Source organism: Macrobrachium nipponense, chromosome 35 (assembly GCF_015104395.2).
Source record: "Macrobrachium nipponense isolate FS-2020 chromosome 35, ASM1510439v2, whole genome shotgun sequence".
Lineage (NCBI taxonomy): Eukaryota > Metazoa > Arthropoda > Malacostraca > Decapoda > Palaemonidae > Macrobrachium > Macrobrachium nipponense.
Window position 1 is genome coordinate 35,599,012 of NC_061096.1, and position 18,399 is coordinate 35,617,410.

The 18,399-nt window shown below is 36.3% G+C and overlaps 1 protein-coding gene across 1 annotated transcript in view; it reads left to right on the forward strand.

Annotated features, from left to right (window-relative positions):
• The window catches only part of LOC135208610 (structural maintenance of chromosomes protein 5-like), a 357,310-nt gene that overhangs the window by 307,465 nt on the left and 31,446 nt on the right, over nucleotides 1-18,399 (forward strand). The window contains exons 19-20 of the mRNA XM_064240976.1: nucleotides 12,068-12,166; nucleotides 12,475-12,590. Coding sequence (XP_064097046.1) covers nucleotides 12,068-12,166; nucleotides 12,475-12,590 — 215 coding nt within the window. The remainder of the gene's footprint in view (nucleotides 1-12,067; nucleotides 12,167-12,474; nucleotides 12,591-18,399) is intronic.

Below are 18,399 nucleotides of genomic sequence, written 5' to 3' on the forward strand. Positions count from 1 at the left end.
CTCTATGACTTTGTTGAGTCGCCCATTAAATCTGACACTGTTGCATTGCAACGTAACCCACTTAACTCACACACGTCAAATGAAATGTCAGGTCTGGTGTGAGTAGCAATCCAGCTTAACTGTCCAATCATAGCTCTATACTCTGATTTCTCCGAGTCAGACAGCTCTGCAGACTTCACCGCAGCCCGTTGTCTACTCACAGGTATTGGTTTCAAGGTCATTGCATACTGAAACTGGTCAAGAGCTATGCTGCCATTCTTGTTTGATACAACATTTATTCCAACGTATTTGAAGGCCTTAGTCTCTGAGCTCCCTATGGTGATCAATCACTTGTCGCTTAAACTCTGGTGTTCCTGCCCACAAAAAATCATCGACATGAATGCACACCACTCCTTCAGCTTTGCCGTCACGTAACCAAAACAGCGCCGGATCAAGTGTACACACTTTAGCTCCCAGATTTAGCAGCAGATTTTTAACACTCAAATACCACTGTCGAGTGGCATCACACAAGCCGTAAACAGTCTTCTTTAACCTCCACAGCTTACCTTCATCAAACTCTGGTGGAGGACGCAGGTGTACAATTCTTTCAATCTTGTCCCCCTGCAGGTATGCTGCTTTTATATCCATTGTGTGGCAGTCCCAGTGACGTGTAGCGGCCAGTGACAAAGCCAAACGCACCGCCTCCTTGGAGCACGTAGGAGAATCTTTTTTCAAATCTGTGCTGTCTTCTTCAAAACCTCTTGCAACTAAACGAGCTTTCACCACTGGTTTTCCCCCTTTTAATTTTTCAGTAATAACCCATCGAACTGATAGTGCATCTTGTCCAACATCATTCACCTCTTCATAGACATCATTATACTTCAGTTCTGAATTTCTGTTTCCTTGGCACTTAAGACTTGATCCGAATTAAATAGAACCATCATCTCAGTGTTGTCATCAACAATCTCTAAATCACTAAAATCTTTACTCAAATCTGCCCAAGAGATACTTCCATCATAGTCCCACTTTAAATTATAACAGTTCTTGTATTTTCCAGTAGCTTTACCGGCTCGACTGACAATTTTACCCGACCTGAATTCACCACTTTCAACGTGTATACCTCTTACCCTTTCACCAACTGAAAGCCTTGATGTATCCTTTGATGCTGCTTCTGTCGCTATTTCTATATTTTCACTCTGCATATTCAGATGCATCCACCTCTTCGATCTCCACTTCTGCGGACTTATTCACAGACTCTTCATCTCAGAGTCTTCCTCACACAACTCATGGTTGTAACAAAGCGACGCTTGTTTTCTTTCCTCTTGCACTGTCTCTGGAGCAACGCTACACATATCTTTCACTATTGGGCTGTTAGCGGGAGGATGCGCTAACCTACACTCGTGTACTCTTACGTAAACACCACCGTGTCGCACAAAAACTTGCTTCCCATCCTTGCCAATAACGATACCCGGGCCATGCCATTCAGGGCTGTCATTTCTTTTATTAGATCGCTTGTCTCCAGTTCCGAGGTTGCCACTCTGGCGCGCCCTTCCAAGGACAGGTGTATAGCTAGTGCTTGTTTGCTCTTCGGCAGTTCGGTCAGTTCACACCATATGTCTATGTCCTTCTTCCAGCTTTCATATGCGCTTTCATCACTGAACTTAGGTGGCCACTTGCTTGACGCCATTATGATCTCTCCAACCACGCTCTGCTACCAGTGATAAACGCAAAAATCTATCCAACTCAATGTTACTAACTCGCTGTTCCTAGAAGACTGCCGCAGGTCCAATCATTCACGGCCTACATTCCTTGTGATGACGTCATGGCATGTCACGTGACGTACCACGTGATACATGCGCACAGATTGTATAACGAATATACATATACAAAATTAAATCTTTTATTTAGCTGCATATCTTACGTTATATGCAGAAACACTAACACAAAATGTTTGCAGTAGGCAAATATTGATAACAAAATTTTATTTTCATTTTACAAGAATAATCAAAGGAATTGATAGTATGTGTCCGATTGTGTCTGTGAGAGAGAGAGAGAGTAATCAGCATGTATGATTATTGACCTGTTTACACTTGGATCAATTATGGTGGGTAACAAAATAATTTTGTCTGTGGTTGAGTTAAGAATGAAGGATATTCCCGGCCTTTAGAACCATTCTGAGCTTTTGTGTGTTCTCCAGTTGTCATTTATTTGTCATTTTAATGATAACAAATTATAAAATGAGTACCACACTTATCAGGAAAGAGCTAGGCAAGACAATGAAACAAAACCAGAATTCATTTATTCTGTGAAAATAGAGTTTCCAGTGTGAGGTAGACTGGAAATTCTCATGTGGTTCCTACCCTTACTCCCATGCAACTATTTTTTGGAGTGAGGTGGAGAGGGGTGCTCTCCCACGCCCTCTCACAAGACTGAGCAGGAGAAAGAAATATGGAATTAGCTTTCCTCCTGCATCTGCTGGAGCGAGTATGAGAACGATACAGAGGCCCTCGAGTTTTACACGTTTCACTTTTTTGCAGTACACTTTGTCACAGATTTTTGTGGAACACATTACATTCATTTTTGCATGGGGAACTCACTAATTTGCAGATTTTTTCTGTGGACCATAGCTCTAAAATTATTACTAATTTGCTTTTTTTTTCATATGTTTGTGACTAAATACAGATTTTTATGACAAATTATTTACAACATACTATAATGTAGTTATGTATTAAGCTCCATACCGAGCATAATAGGTGTTTGATTCTCTCTCTCGCTAAGGGAAGCATATAATGTATTTGAAATTATATTGCTGTAAAGGTTTTTGATCCCCCACATTATGGGACCACCTTGACATGGTGAGGGGGCTCTCAAACCTCAGGAATTTCTTCCCAGGTTCATACCCAAGAGTCCCATATGACATTATATATTTTGGAATAAAATTTGTGGATTTTTCCACTTTTGTCAAAATTTTCAATATCTTATAAATAAGAAAACATATAACTTGGATTAAAGTTAAATCCAAAGCTAAATAGTGGGAAATGTGGTAGATCCATCATCTACCCGACATGTTCGGACCTGGTTTTCCAGGCGGAACTATTCTATGAAGCTGAACCACGGATTCCAGGGGGGCCTGGTTCTAGGGATGGAACTCTCGGCATTCTGTCCGGTTTGACCATGACGTGGTTAGGATGTGGATAATTGTATTTCGTAATACTCTTAGTCCTACCAAGTGGGTATTGCTTACACTTGGGCCATACTAGTCATGTTATGCCACCCCCTTTTTGGGGTAGGGTAGGGTAGGGATGCGGACATTTGCGAGTCATTTCTCACTTGTGCCATTGTCGGAAGATTTAACTTCACAAAAAGCCAATAATATCTTTGCAAAATGTATCATTTTTTTTTCTCTCTCTCTCCCTTTTCTTTTTATGATGAATATGAAGAAAGTTATTAGTACCCCTGGGCCCCTTGATGGACAAAATTCGGCACAGTTGATGACCACTGAAAATTTATCCCTGAATCTCCCTCAGTCAGTTCAAAATAATAATGTAGCAAAGGAACATTCAGTTCCAAATAAATTATATGATCCTAAACTCCCAGCAGGGCCCATAGAAATTATAAAAAAAAATAAAAAATCAATCAAGATACAAACATAATAATGGAACCATACATACCAAAGAGGAAACAAATCTGATACTCAGATAACCCACATAAGGCAAGGTCCAAAGAGAAATAGAAATTATTGCCTTAATCCAACACTGGTGCATTTTGATTATCTTTTTGGACCAGATAACTGGTCAAGATTTCTAGTACTTGAAGCTGAAAATAAAATATCAACAGCAATACTAGAAAACAAATTATTGAATATATGTCCAACACAAGAAGTGGAATGCTGATATATTAAAGAAAAGGAATGGTTACTTCAGGTAACCATGAAAAAACAGTCCACCCCCTTTTTAAATAGAAATAAATGGCACTAAAATAACAATAAGTCATGAAACATTAAATTATATACAGGGCACAGTTATTTTACCCAACATTGAAGAAGAAGGACTACCCTCAAAACAATTGATTCTTGACTCCCTTAAGTTCAGATACAATAATATACACGATTTAGAAATCTATTGAATTCCAAGTAGGAAAGATAAAATAAACAAAATAATATTGCAAAAATAAAATTTACTGGCCAAGATCTCCCACTCAAAATAAAAATTCTTAGACAAAATAGAGAAGTGCATCCATTTATACCAAAGCCACTTCAGCATACTCAATGTTCAAAGTATGGGCACACATACAAAAAATGCCATAATAACGCAGTATGTGCAGTGTGTGTATCAGACACCCATACTTCTAATTGGAAATGTAAATCTCCAAAATGTATTAACTGTGGACAATCCCATCATGCAAAATCTAAGGAATGCTCCTTTTATCAATACAACACAGAGCTCCAGTTGTTGACGAATAGAACAAGAATGTGAGTCAAAGAAGCTAGACTCGAGCTAAAAGTAAGAGGAATCAGTAATCCATTTAAAAGCCACTCTTTCACAAATGTAACGAAAAATCTGAATTTGTTCCGGTACGTAATACAAACCATCGGTCCTTTAACAATAGGAATGTAACTTGTGGCAGCTGGAACCGGTTGTAAACTTTGAACAAGGGAGTACGGTAGTTAACTGCTTGTCCGACAGTCAGCGCACCGCACAACTGGGAGGAGAAGAATCCACTTTGCTTTCGGCCGCGCTGGTTGACAGACGTGTTCTCCACTTCTCTCAGCCCGCCTTTCGTCGTATGCTTTGTTTCTTCAAATCTTAGTTTGCTTTTCTAGTGTGATTGTGTAAAATACTGTAAGTACTTGTGCTTTGTATTTTGTTTTCTTTATTATGGATTGTGAGCTGGAGAGTTTCCCCCCCTCCTGCCACAGACTCTGCCCTGGTGTGGAGGGCCGTAAGTGTCGGGCCATCCGCTCCTTTATGGAGGTTGACCCTCATGAATTGTGTGCTCGGTGTCGGGGGCATGGATGCTCTCGCTCCGAGCCCTGTGATATTTGTATTTTGTGGTCGGAGGAGCAGTGGGCGCGATATAAGGGGAGGAGGAAGCAACGTAAGCCTGCCAGGGAGTTATCAGAAAGTTCTCCAGCTACTTCCCTGGTCACAGACACGTCGTCTTCTATTCTCCCTCCGTCTCAGCTCCCGCGTATGGCTCCTTCCCCTTCGGGGGTTATTTCTCGCTCCTTGTCTTCGCCCGATCATCAAGCGTGGAGGAGGGGCACAAGGTACCCCAACATTCAGTTGTACTCGGGGTCTTCCGTTCGCTCAGGGTGGGACTTGTCTCCCCCCAGGTGAGGGGGAACCCCTCCTACTAACCCGACCTTTGCCTCCTCAGGTTCGCCTGCCGCAGGTGACGACCTCGGCCAGGTGTGGTGCTCGCTGGGTCTCCAGGGGACAGCGAGTATTCGGGGGCTTTTACATCACCTGGCGAGTGGCTCTCCTCCAGTTACGCATGGTCTGGTAACCACCACCACCACCACCATCTCGAACCCAGGGTATGCCGCCCCTCCTCACCTTGTTTATACGCAGCATATAACAATGGTAACCCCTTCAGCTGTGGTTCAGGCACCGCTTCCTGGCATTCCGAGGAGGGTCGTAACACCGCCGCCCGGATGCGCCGCTCTCACCTCAGCCCCCAACTTCCGGTACCCCAAGAGCTCGCCCCTGGACCTGCCACCAGTACCCAGGATGTCACTGGCCGCTGCCCTGCCTCCTGCTGTACCTGCCATTCCTGCCGTGCCTGCTGTACCTGATGTACCTACCGTACCTGGACCAGCCCCTGCCGATGTCGTTCCTGCCCGTGGTCTTGCTGCTCCAGTCGCAGGTCCTTCCGGACAGGTGCAGCCGGGCCATGTTGCTTCAGCAATTGCCCCGGCTCCGTCCAGGATGGAGGACTTGACGACTGTCCTGAGGAAGCTGACGAAGAAGAAGAGGAAGAGGGGGAAGGTGTCGTCTTCGTCTTCATCGTCGTCGTCGTCTGCTGCCGCCTCTTCCCCTTCAACTTCCAAGGCTTCACGGCCGAGGAAGGAGGAGCTGCCTCCTCCCCCCCCGAAGAAGTCTCCTTCGGGAACTTCTAAGGGCCTATCTCACTCCGGATATAATATCCAAAAAGCTAATTGGAATAAATATTTCCTATACACTCAAAACATACCACCATTCCCACATAACGAAGATCATAATACTATTGTGAATCCTTCTCAAACTTCATAATAAATGCTGCAGATAAAAGCATTCCAAAAACTAAATCACATTCCACAAAATCCCCTGTTCCAAGGTGGAATCCAACCTTAACAACCTTAAGTAAAATAAAACATATATTGGGTCGCAATCTTAACAGACTCAAAACTTGCCTTAGATCACTCAACAAAATGCCCTATAATATAGACATATTAAACAAAATAGCTATAACAAGCATAACAATTAACCACATTAAACCACTATATAACAAATATACAGCCAAATTTAGAAAAACAGTAATAGCTGAAAAAGTCGCATCATCGAAAGAATATGTCTCAAACATATATTCAAACAATCCACAGGGGATATCTGGCAAAAGATAAAGAAAATCAATGGAAAACAAATAAGACCTCCAAGAAGTACAATACATTTAGATGGAAAAATATACCAAGATACTTATGAAATATCAAATATAATTGGAAAGCATTTTGAAAACATCGGTGCTTACTCTAGCCTAGATATACATTTTCAAAATATCCGAAAACAAAAAGAAAATATAATACTCAATTTTGAAACTCTTGAAGACCTGGAATATAATTATATTTTCAACATGGATGAACTAGATAATGTCATCAACTCATGTCATCCCTCCGCACCATGATATGATAAAGTATCATTTGAAATGATGGAAAAATTAGCTCCTATAGCTAAATCATATTAAAATTTTATAATAGTATCTGGCTAAAACGTGTCTTTGCTGATAAATGGAAACATGCCATAATAATTCCAATAAATAAACCAGGAAAGGATGTAAGTAATCCATCCAATTATAGGCTGATATCCCTAACAAGCTGCTTATGCAAAATCTTCGAAAAAATGGTTAATGCACAGTTAACGTATGTAATAACCAAAGAATCCATTTTAACACCAACACAATCAGGTTCAATTGCTGGCAGATCAACCTTTAACACATTTAGAGGATCATATCAAAAAAGGCTTTGAACCAAATAATTAACCCTTTAACGCCGATTTGACGTATTAAACGTCGACATAAATTGTCTGTTGGGTGCTGATTGGACGTATGGTACGTCGATAAAAAAGTTTTTTTAAAAATTCGCGGAAAAATACTTATAGGCCTACCAGGTGAAAACTTTTGAATCACGCGCCTTGGGAGATGCTGGGAGCTCACAGATCAAGGCGTTGTTTTGTTTACAATCGTTACACAGCAGTGACACATCTCAGAAATTATTTTGTCACATTGACATAATTTTTGCACCATTTTAAATTAGCCGTTACATGAGTATTATATATGAAAATGTGTGCAATTTCATGTAGAATACAACAAAAAAATACTCATGATTGTAGCTTTTATCAGTTTTGAAACATTTTTATATAAATAACGATAAGTGCCAAAATTTCAACCTTTGGTCAACGTTGACGCTACCGAAATGGTCGAAAAACGCAATTGTAAGCTAGAACTCTTATATTCTAGTAATATTCAATCATTTACCTTCATTTTGCAACAAATTGGAGGTCTCTAGCACAATATTTCGATTTATGGTGAATTTATGAAAAAAACTTTTTCCTTACGTCCGTGCGGTAACTCTTCCGAAAAAAATCATACATGCTATTGTGGTAATGTTTGCACCATTTTAAATTAGCCGTTACATAAAGTTTTATATATGGAAATGTGCACAATTTCATGCACAATACAATTAAAAACAACCCATGGTTGTAGCTTTTATCAGTTTTGAAATATTTTCATATAAAATATGATAAGTGACAAATTTTCAACCTTCGGTCAACTTTGACTCTACCGAAATGGTCCAAAAATGCCATTGTAAGCTAAAACTCTTATATTCTAGTAATATTCAATCATTTACTTTCATTTTGCAACAAATTGTAAGTCTCTAGCACAATATTTCAATTTATGGTGAATTTATGAAAAAAAAAAAAACATTTTCCTTACGTCTGCGTGGTAACTCTTCTGAAAAAAATCAGAAATATTTTTGTCCGATTGTCGTAATGTTTGCACCATTTTAAATTAGCCATTACATAAAGTTTTATATATGAAAATGTTCACAATTTCATGTAGAATATAACCAAAAATAATTGAAGGTTGTAGCTTTTCTCATTTTCGAAATATTTGCATATAAATCACAATAAATAGAAAAAAAACCACATTTGGTCAACTATGACTCTACCGAAATGGTAAAAAAACGCAATTGTAAGCTGAAACTTACAGTCTAGTAATATTCAGTCATTTATCTTCATTTTGAAACAAATTTGAAGTCTCTAGCACAATATTTAGATTTATAGTGAATTTAAAAAAAAAAAAAACTTTCCTTCCCTCCGCTCGCGAATTCTCCGCCGCAAATATCCAAAATGCGTACATCGCATTCTCGTAATATTTGCTCCATTTTATATTAGGCGTTTCATAGAGTTTTATATATGAAAATGTGTGTAATTTCATGCGAATACAACTAAAACTAATTGAAGGTTGTAGCTTTTCTCATTTTTGAAATATTTGCATATAAAAAAATATATAAAAAAATTCGACATTCGGTCAAATTTAACTTGTCCAAAATGGTCAAAAACTGCAAATGTTAGCTAAAACTCTTACAGTATATCATTTTAAAACATATTAGAAGTCTCTAGAACAATATTTTGATTTATGGTGAATTTTTGAAAAAAAAAAAAAAAATTTACATCCGCGCCTTACGAATTCATGCATCATTTTGTGATAATATTTTCTGTGTTGCTTTGATCGTTTTACAATGTGTTATATACCAAAATGATCGCAATTTAGTGTACAATACAACGAAAAAAAATTAACTCATTAGCCTTAACCGTTTTGCTCACAGCGCAATTTGAATACAATTACATGAAATTTTGTTTTTGTGCTATCATATATCGCATTATTTATATATAATGATATTTTTTTCATTTCTGATGGTTGCATACTAAACTTCAGGCAATGACAAAAAAAGGAGCCATAAATGAACTCTTAATCTTGAAAACTAAGCGTGCTATGATTTTTTGAAAAAAATATTTTTTCCGCTTCGGCGCTCACTCCGAGACCCCCTCGGCATACGGGAGACAATTTTTATTATACCCCTTCGGCGTTAAAGGGTTAACAGTAGCAATATTTTTTTATATAGAAAAAGCATACGACACAACATGGAAACATTACATCATGTAAAAACTCCACTCCCAGGGACCAAGAGGCAACTTACCAATATTTATTAAGAACTTTTTAACAAACAGAACTTTTCAAGTAAGAGTAGAAAATTCCTACTCAGTAACCCATAAACTGGAAGAAGGAATCCCTCAAGGTAGTGTCTTGAGCTGTACAATGTTTGCTTCAGTAATTAATGACATTACTATAAATTTACCAAGTGGTGCAAAAAACAGTTGATATGTTGATGACTTATTTACTATACGAGTAGCAATTTGAGACATGCTCAGAGAGTTCTCAATACTGTCATTTCAAATATATGTAGCTGGACAAATTCAGTTGGATTTAAATTTTCAACTGATAAAACAAAAGCAATCATCTTCTACAAAGACAAAAGATGGCTGAAGAACCAAACAATCAAACTTCACCTTTATAGCACTGAAATACAATTTTGTACAAAAATCAAATATCTAGGAGTGATATTTGATCAACATTTAAATTGGAAAGGGCATATCAAATACATTAAAGCTAAGGGCATCAAAGTCCTTGCCATATTGAAAAAGTTATCACACACTAATTGGGGACGAAAGAGAGACATTTTCTTAATGATATATAAGGCAACAGTCTTGCCCATAATAGATTACTGCTGTCCAATATATTCATCCGCCACAGAATCTGCATTAAAAACTCTCGATGCAGTGCACCATGAAGGCATGCGATTGTGAACAGGAGCATTCTGATCGTCCCCAACAAGCTTGCTTCTGGTAGAGGCAGGTGTATTGCCCTTGAAACATCACCGTAATTTAATAACAATACGAAGAGGTCTTTCACTACAAGCAGGATCATCTGCAGCTGACTGCTTTCAAAATTATAATCCAGAAGCAGAAGTTCATTGTACTAGCTCTTTCCCAATTTTTCAGCCACCTATAGAATGGTCACCACCATCGATGCTAAAACGAATAAAGATATCTACCTCCCTGTCTTACCTACTTAAAAAACAAATGACAAGTACAGAAATGTACCGCCAACATGCTTTGGAGCACTTTAGAAGAAAAGGAGACAAATTCATGATATATACAGACGGCTCCAAAAATAATGTTGGAGTAGGAGCATCTGCATATTCGAAAAATATGTTAATCAAAAGAATCCTACCTTTAATGTGTCATCAATATTTATAACCGAAGTCACGACCATACAAATGGCTCTTTATATATCTGAGGAAAAAGCAAGTGTCTCTACTATTTTCAGTGACTCACATAGTGCTATAGATGCTATAAGACAGTATAAATCAGTAAACCAAATAGTGCAGAAATACAAATATAAATTCATCAATTCATCCAATCAGGATTATCAATAGAAATATGTTGGATTCCAGCACACATGGAAATAAAAGGGAATGAAAATGCAGGCTCAGCTGCCAAATTAGCCTGCACTATCCCTCCAACAATTACACATGCCCCAGTGTCAGACTGGATAACATCTATCAAACCATTGATATACCAAGATTGGAAAAGAGAATGGGCCTTAGTGCCAACCACAAATAAACTTAAAAATATAAAAACTGAAGTGTGTGCATGGAGGACACCTTCACAAAAAGAAAGATCAAAAGAGGTAGTCCTAACAAGGCTCCGTATAGGAACACACAAGATTCTCGCATGGTCACTTGATGTCAACACCACATGCTGACCAAATGAAGTGTAATAGATGTGCAACAATTACTTGTTGAATGCCTAAATTGGACCCAACAGAGAACAATTTATCTATGGAATCAAAAAATGAAAAGTATTCTTGCTGAAAGCAAAGATTTTTCAATTAACATCATAAAATTTTTAAATAAGACAGGTTTCATAAATAAAGTCTAATCTCTCTCTCTCTCTCTCTCAGGATTAATCCCTGAGAACCAGCCTGAGAAGAGTCTGGTTAAGACTCAGAGGTCTGGAAAAACTAAGCCCTATTAATAATAATAATAATAATAATAATAATAATAATAATAAAGCTTTTAGATGATGAGTATATTGTAAAGTATTTAAAATATTCACTAATTATTTTCATTTTCCAGTAACAGCAGATTGAAAAATAAAATGAAAATAATTAGCAATACTTTTAAACATTGTACAACTTGCTTTATCATAAAAACTTTACACTACTAATAGAATTTCAAATACATCTATCAAATGAGTTTGATAGATAATAACAATATCATAAGTACAATATGCTGTATTATCCAAAACATTTTATAGTATAATATCATTTCAAATATATCTTACATTGCCTTGAGAGAGAGCACACCGATTATTCATCAACTCGACTAGCTTCCCACCAGTATCATTTAGAAATATCTGAGGGTTTTTTTACGGGGAAATGTTTGTTAACTTAATTATTCATACAAAACATTAATATGTTTATATATATATATATATTATTATATATATATATCTCTCTCGTATATATCTATATATCTATATCTCTATATATTATATATCTGATTATATTATATATATATATAATATATATATATATATATATATTATATATATATATACTAATAAGATATATCATATTAATATATATATATATATATATATATATATATAAAATTGTTAAATTAGCTATTAAAATATTAACATTTATATATTTCAAGATTTTCATATTTTACTCTTCTCATTTAATGAATTGGTATTTGTTCCAGCTAATAGGAGAATTCTCTCAAATGACAGATGAAGAAACTGACAATCAGCTTTGTGACTTGAAAGCAAGACGAGACTGTCTTAATACAGCAGATGAACAGGTTAGTTTTTCCATGGGTTGGAAGAGTAACTGAAGCGGTCACGGGATGCCCAAGGCATTGTCAGAGTTCATTACAGCTCGTGACCAAGTACAGATGCCAATAGTTCCTTGCATACATAATTTTTAACTAATTTTACTGGATTTCTAGCTGGCGCTAGAAATTTTATCCTAATGTTAAGACCTCAGCTTGTTTGTTATGAAAAATACAAATTGATTGAAAAAAATGTGTAATTTTTGTTTCTTCAGATGTTCATTGCAAATCATTAATTGAGTAGCCATGTATTGAGTTAATATTGTCTTGTATTTCAGGAAATCAGAGATTACAATGACCGTGAAGCGACCATATTAACACTGCGTCAGAAGTTAAAAAGTTTGCAAGACAAAAATTTCCAGCAACATGATGAACTAGAGAAAGTTCGTTCTAAGTAAGTGTTCTATGTCTACTGTGTATAGAGAAAATTGTCTCAACTATTTAAGTGATGTTAATTCTAAAAGTTATGGTAGCTAGTTTGGTTGTCCCTTTTTATGTGCAGGGATCCCAGACTCCGGCATATTGCTGTTTTTCAGTTTATGATGTACCTAACTCAACCAGTAATAAACTGCTGTAACCTTCCATAACTTTGGTAATGACATACTTGCATACACAGTACTATGAAGTAACTTGGGAAATATGAAAATAAAGACTACCAAAGTAAACATTTTTATGAGTCTATGACTTTACTACCATTTTGTTCACCATGAAATGTTTCCCAGGCATACCCTTTTTGAAGGAAGATGATTTTCAGTGTCTAACAGGTGAGCTGTGTATTTGTACCTTAAGGATTAGTAAGTCTTTGCCGACAATCCAACTCATTATTTGGAGAATTGCCATAATGAAATTTTTTCAAGTACAGTCCAGTCCCGAAATATGCATGATTGGATTGTGCGATTCCCCTTTTATGTGGTTGCAAGTCATGCACCGCAAAACATATAAAATCTTTTGTCTTTTCAAGTATTTTGTGGGGGGATGGGGTGTTTGCTGGTCTTTTCAAGTATTTTGTGGGGGGGGGGGGGGGGGTTTGCTGGTATCTGAGAGAAGGGGTGGGGGGGATGCAAGAGAAAGATTTCCTGCTTAGCCATCAGCTAAGACGGAAGGCTCAGCTTCACACATTTGTGACGTCATGCGCAATGTGTATGAATGATCGGTATCATCATCACCATATGTATTATTCAGATCTGCGAAGTGTATTTTGAATGACTGGTATCATCATCACTGTCATAGGTATTATTCAAATCATATTCTGAAGGCTTCTGCTCAGCCATTAAATAAGACGGAAGACTCTGTCTCATGCATTTGTGACGTCATAGTGCAGTTTGTATGAATGATCGGTATTGTCATCATCGCCATACGTATTATTCAGATCTGCAAAGTGTATTCTGATCATCCGCATCATGTATGCATCTGCCTAGAAGTCGAAGAGGAATACCTATTTTCTTGAAACTAAAAAGCCTGTCCTTAAGGTAAAGACGAAGGAAAGAGCAACTTCCATTTTGGCAGCAGTCGACAACTTGAAATCCGTCATTGCTGAACATGAGGTAAGAATTTTTTTTGTCTAGGTTAACTTGTTTTAACCCTTTAACGCCAAAGGGGTATAATGATAATCGTCTCCCGTATACCGGGGGGTCTCGGAGTGAGCGCCGAAGCGGAAAAAATATTTTTTTCAAAAAATCACAGCGCACTTACTTTTCAAGATTAAGAGTTCATTTTTGGCTCCTTTTTTTTTGTCTTTGCCTGAAGTTTAGTATGCAACCATCAGAAATGAAAAAAAATATTATCATATATAAATAATGCGATATATGATAGTGCAAAAAAAAAATTTCATATATAATTGTATTCAAATTGTGCTGTGAGCAAAACGGTTAAAGCTAACAAGTTAATTTTATTTCGTTGTATTGCACACCAAATTGCGATCATTTTGGTATATAACACATTGTAAAACGATCGAAGCAAAACAGAGAAAATATTATCACAAAATGATGCATGAATTCGTAACGTGCGGACGTAAAACACTTTTCTTTTTCAAAAATTCACCATAAATTGAAATATTGTTCTAGAGACTTCCAATATGTTTCAAAATTAAGATAAATGATTGAATATTACTATACTGTAAGAGTTTTAGCTTACAATTGGAGTTTTCAACCATTTTGGACGAGTTAAAGTTGACCGAATGTTGAATTTTTTTTTTTTATATGCAAATATTTCAAAAATGAAAAAAGCTACAACCTTCAATTATTTTTAGTTAGTTGTATTCTACATGAAATTGCGCACATTTTCATATATAAAACTCTATGAAACGCCTAATATGAAACGGAGCAAATATTACGAGAATGCGACGTACGCATTTCGGAGATTTGCGGAGGAGAACCTGCATGCGGAGGGAAGGAAAGTTTTTTTTAAATTCACCATAAATCTAAATATTGTGCTAGAGACTTCAAATTTGTTTCAAAATGAAGATAAATGACTGAATATTACTAGACTATAAGAGTTTTAGCTTACAATTGCATTTTTCTACCATTTCGGTAGAGTCAAATTTGACCGAACGTGGGTTTTTTTCTATTTATCGTGATTTATATGCAAATATTTCAAAACTGATAAAAGCTACAACCATGGATTGTTTTTTGTTGTATTCTACATGAAATTGCGCACATTTCATTATATAAAACTTTATGTAACAGCTAATTTAAAATGGTGCAAACATTACAACAATCAGACGAAAAAATTTATAATTTTTTCGGAAGTTACCGCGCCGACGTAAGGAAAGTTTTTTCATAAATTCACCATAAATCGAAATATTGTGCTAGAGACTTCCAATTTGTTGCAAAATGAAGGTAAATGATTGAATATTACTTGAATATAAGAATTTTAGCTTACAATTGCGTTTTTCGACCATTTCAGTAGTCAAATTTGACCAAAGATTGAAATTTTGGCACTTATCATTATTTATATAAAAATATTTCAAAACTGATGAAAGCCACAACCATGAGTTGATATTAGTTGTATTCTACATGAAATTGCGCACATTTTCATATATAATACTCCATGTAACGGCTAAACAAAATGGTGCAAAAATTATGTCAAAGTGACTAAATAATTTCTGAGATGTGTCGCTGATGTTTTTTAGTGCGAGAAGAAAGAAATTCGCGCTTATGCGCCTGGGTAACGATTGTAAACAAAACAACGCCTTGATCCGTGAGCTCCAAGCATCCCCCAAGGCGCGTGATTCAAAAGTTTTTGCCTGGTAGGCCTATAAGTATTTTTCCACGAATTTTTTAAAAAACTTTTTATATCGACATACCATACGTCCAATCGGCACCCAACGGACAGTTTATGTCGACGTATAATACGTCCAATCGGCGTTTAAGGGTTAACTAACTTTTGGCACTGATAATTTGTATTTTTTATGGCTGAAATAGATTTTGATGAAAATGATTAGTAAAATTGATTAGCAGATAAGCAGATGTCTTTGAGAGAGAGAGAGAGAGAGAGAGACCACTGAATGGCAACATCATATATCTGACCATCAAGAGTGAAATTATGAATTATTTCTGAGAGAGAGAGAATAACTTCTAGGATCCAACTCCTTCCTCTCCACCAACAGTATATCAAACTGTCATTTACTCCTCCACCCTCCTTTTTCGAAGTGGATAAAAAGACGGGGAATCACTATTTCTTTTGATAATCTTATTAATATTTGAAAATTAGTTAGTATAAAGTAAATCATTTATTTATACTACAAAACATATAAACATATGTTAGTAAGAGAGATAGAGCGAGAGAGAGAAATGTTATTGTTAGTGTTTAACCCTCTAACGCCGGAGTGGTAAATAAGAAAATGACTCCCGTGTGCCGGAGGGGTTTGAGAGTGAGCGCGGAAGTGGAAAAAATATTTTTTCCAAAAAATCACAGCGCGCTTAGTTTTCAAGATTAAGAGTTCATTTTTGGCTCCTTTTTTTGTCATTGCTTGAAGTTTAGTATTCAACCATCAGAAATGAAAAAAATTATCATTATCATATATAAATAATGCGATATATGATAGCGCAAAAACGAAATTTCATATATAATTGTATTCAAATCGCTCTGTGCGCAAAACGGTTAGAGGTAACAAGTTACTTTTTTTTTCGTTGTAATGTGCACTAAATTGCGATCATTTTGGTATATAACACATTGTAAAACGATAAAAGCAACACAGAGAAAATATTATCACAAAATGATGCATGAATTCGTAGCTCGCGGACGTAAAAAAAATAATTTTTTTAAAAATTCACCATAAATCGAAATATTGTCCTAGAGACTTGCAATTTGTTTCAAAATGAAGGTAAATGATGGAATATTACGATACTGTAAGAGTTTTAGCTTACAAATGCAGTTTTCGACCATTTCGAACGAGTTAAAGTTGACCAAATGTCGAATTTTTGTTTAAAATTTTTTTTATATGCAAATATAAAAAAAATGAGAAATGCTACAACCTTCAAATAATTTTTGTTATATTGTGCATGTTTTTGCGCACATTTTCATATATAAAACTCTTAAAAAAGCGTAATATGAAAAGGCAAAAATATTAGGAGAATGTGACCTACGCGTTTGGGAGATTTTCGGCCGAGAATCGGCGCGCGGACGGAATAAAAATATTTTTTTCAAATATTCACCATAAATCGAGATATTGTTCTAGAGACTTGCAATATGTTTTAAAGTGAAGATAAATGATTGAATATTACTAGATTGTAAGATTTTTATGTTACAAATGCGTTTTTTGACCATTTCGGTTGAGTCAAAGTTGACCGATCGTAGTTTTTTTCGTACTTATTGTACTTTATATGCAAATATTTCAAAAATGAGAAATGCTACAACCTGCCAATATTTTTTGTTATATTGTGCATGTTTTTGTGCACATTTCCATATATAAAACTCTAAAAAAAACGTAATACGAAAAGGCACAAATGTTAGGAGAATGTGACCTACGCGTTTCGGAGATTTTCGGCCGAGAATCGGCGCGCGGAGGGGAAAAAAATATTTTTTTCAAAAATTCACCATAAATCGAGATATTGTTCTAGAGACTTGCAATATGTTTTAAAGTGAAGATAAATGATTGAATATTACTAGATTGTAAGATTTTTATGTTACCAATGCGTTTTTTGACCATTTCGGTTGAGTCAAAGTTGACCGATCGTAGTTTTTTTCGTACTTATCGTACTTTATATGCAAATATTTCAAAAATGAAAAATGCTACAACCTTCCAATATTTTTTGTTATATTGTGCATGTTTTTGCGCACATTTCCATATATAAACCTCTAAAAAAAGCGTAATATGAAAAGGCACAAATATTAGGAGAATGTGACCTACGCATTTCGGAGATTCGCTGCCGAGAATCGGCGTGTGGAGGGAATAAAAATATTTTTTCAAATATTCACCATAAATCGAGATATTGTTCTAGAGACTTGCAATTGGTTTTAAAGTGAAGGTAAATGATTGAATATTACTAGACTGTAAGTAATTTGCCCTTACCCAATACATACATATATATATATATATATATATATATATATAGATATATATATATATATATATATATATATCTATATATATATATATATATATGTATAATACAAAATATATATATTACATTCTTCGATTCTGGTACCAATACATAAATGAAAGGAATGCAGGTGACACTTCTCTTTTCGCATACAATGAAATGTCTTATTATTATTTTATCATGCACAGATTCGGATATATAAAAAATTGTAATAATATAAAAATAAATATAAAATAAATGCAGAATACTCATCGTAATCCTGACTCTTTGTTCTATTCTTGTTTTCTCCCTCCTCCATTGAAGAGTCTTGCATTTTTTTCCACTCGACATGACGAGGTACAGGTGGAGGAGGAGGGAGAGGCGCGCCCTTACTGCTGATGGACCCGGTGGCCCCGTGCGCCCTCCGCTGTCGGTTTAGGGGGCGCGCTCCAATACATGACCTTAGTGTGGTACTTTCGGTCACACTCCCCTATCCTGCAAAGAGCAACTTTGCAGAGACGACAGAAGAACCGGGTGTCTCTCCTTCTGCCATTCATATGGCACACCCGGCACCGTTTCTGCCTTCGCCCTTGTAAGGCCTCCAGTATGTGATCCCCTGGCTGCAGCCGACACGCAGGCTCCACTACCCGACGAGAAGCGGTGATGGCGGGGCCGGCAGCA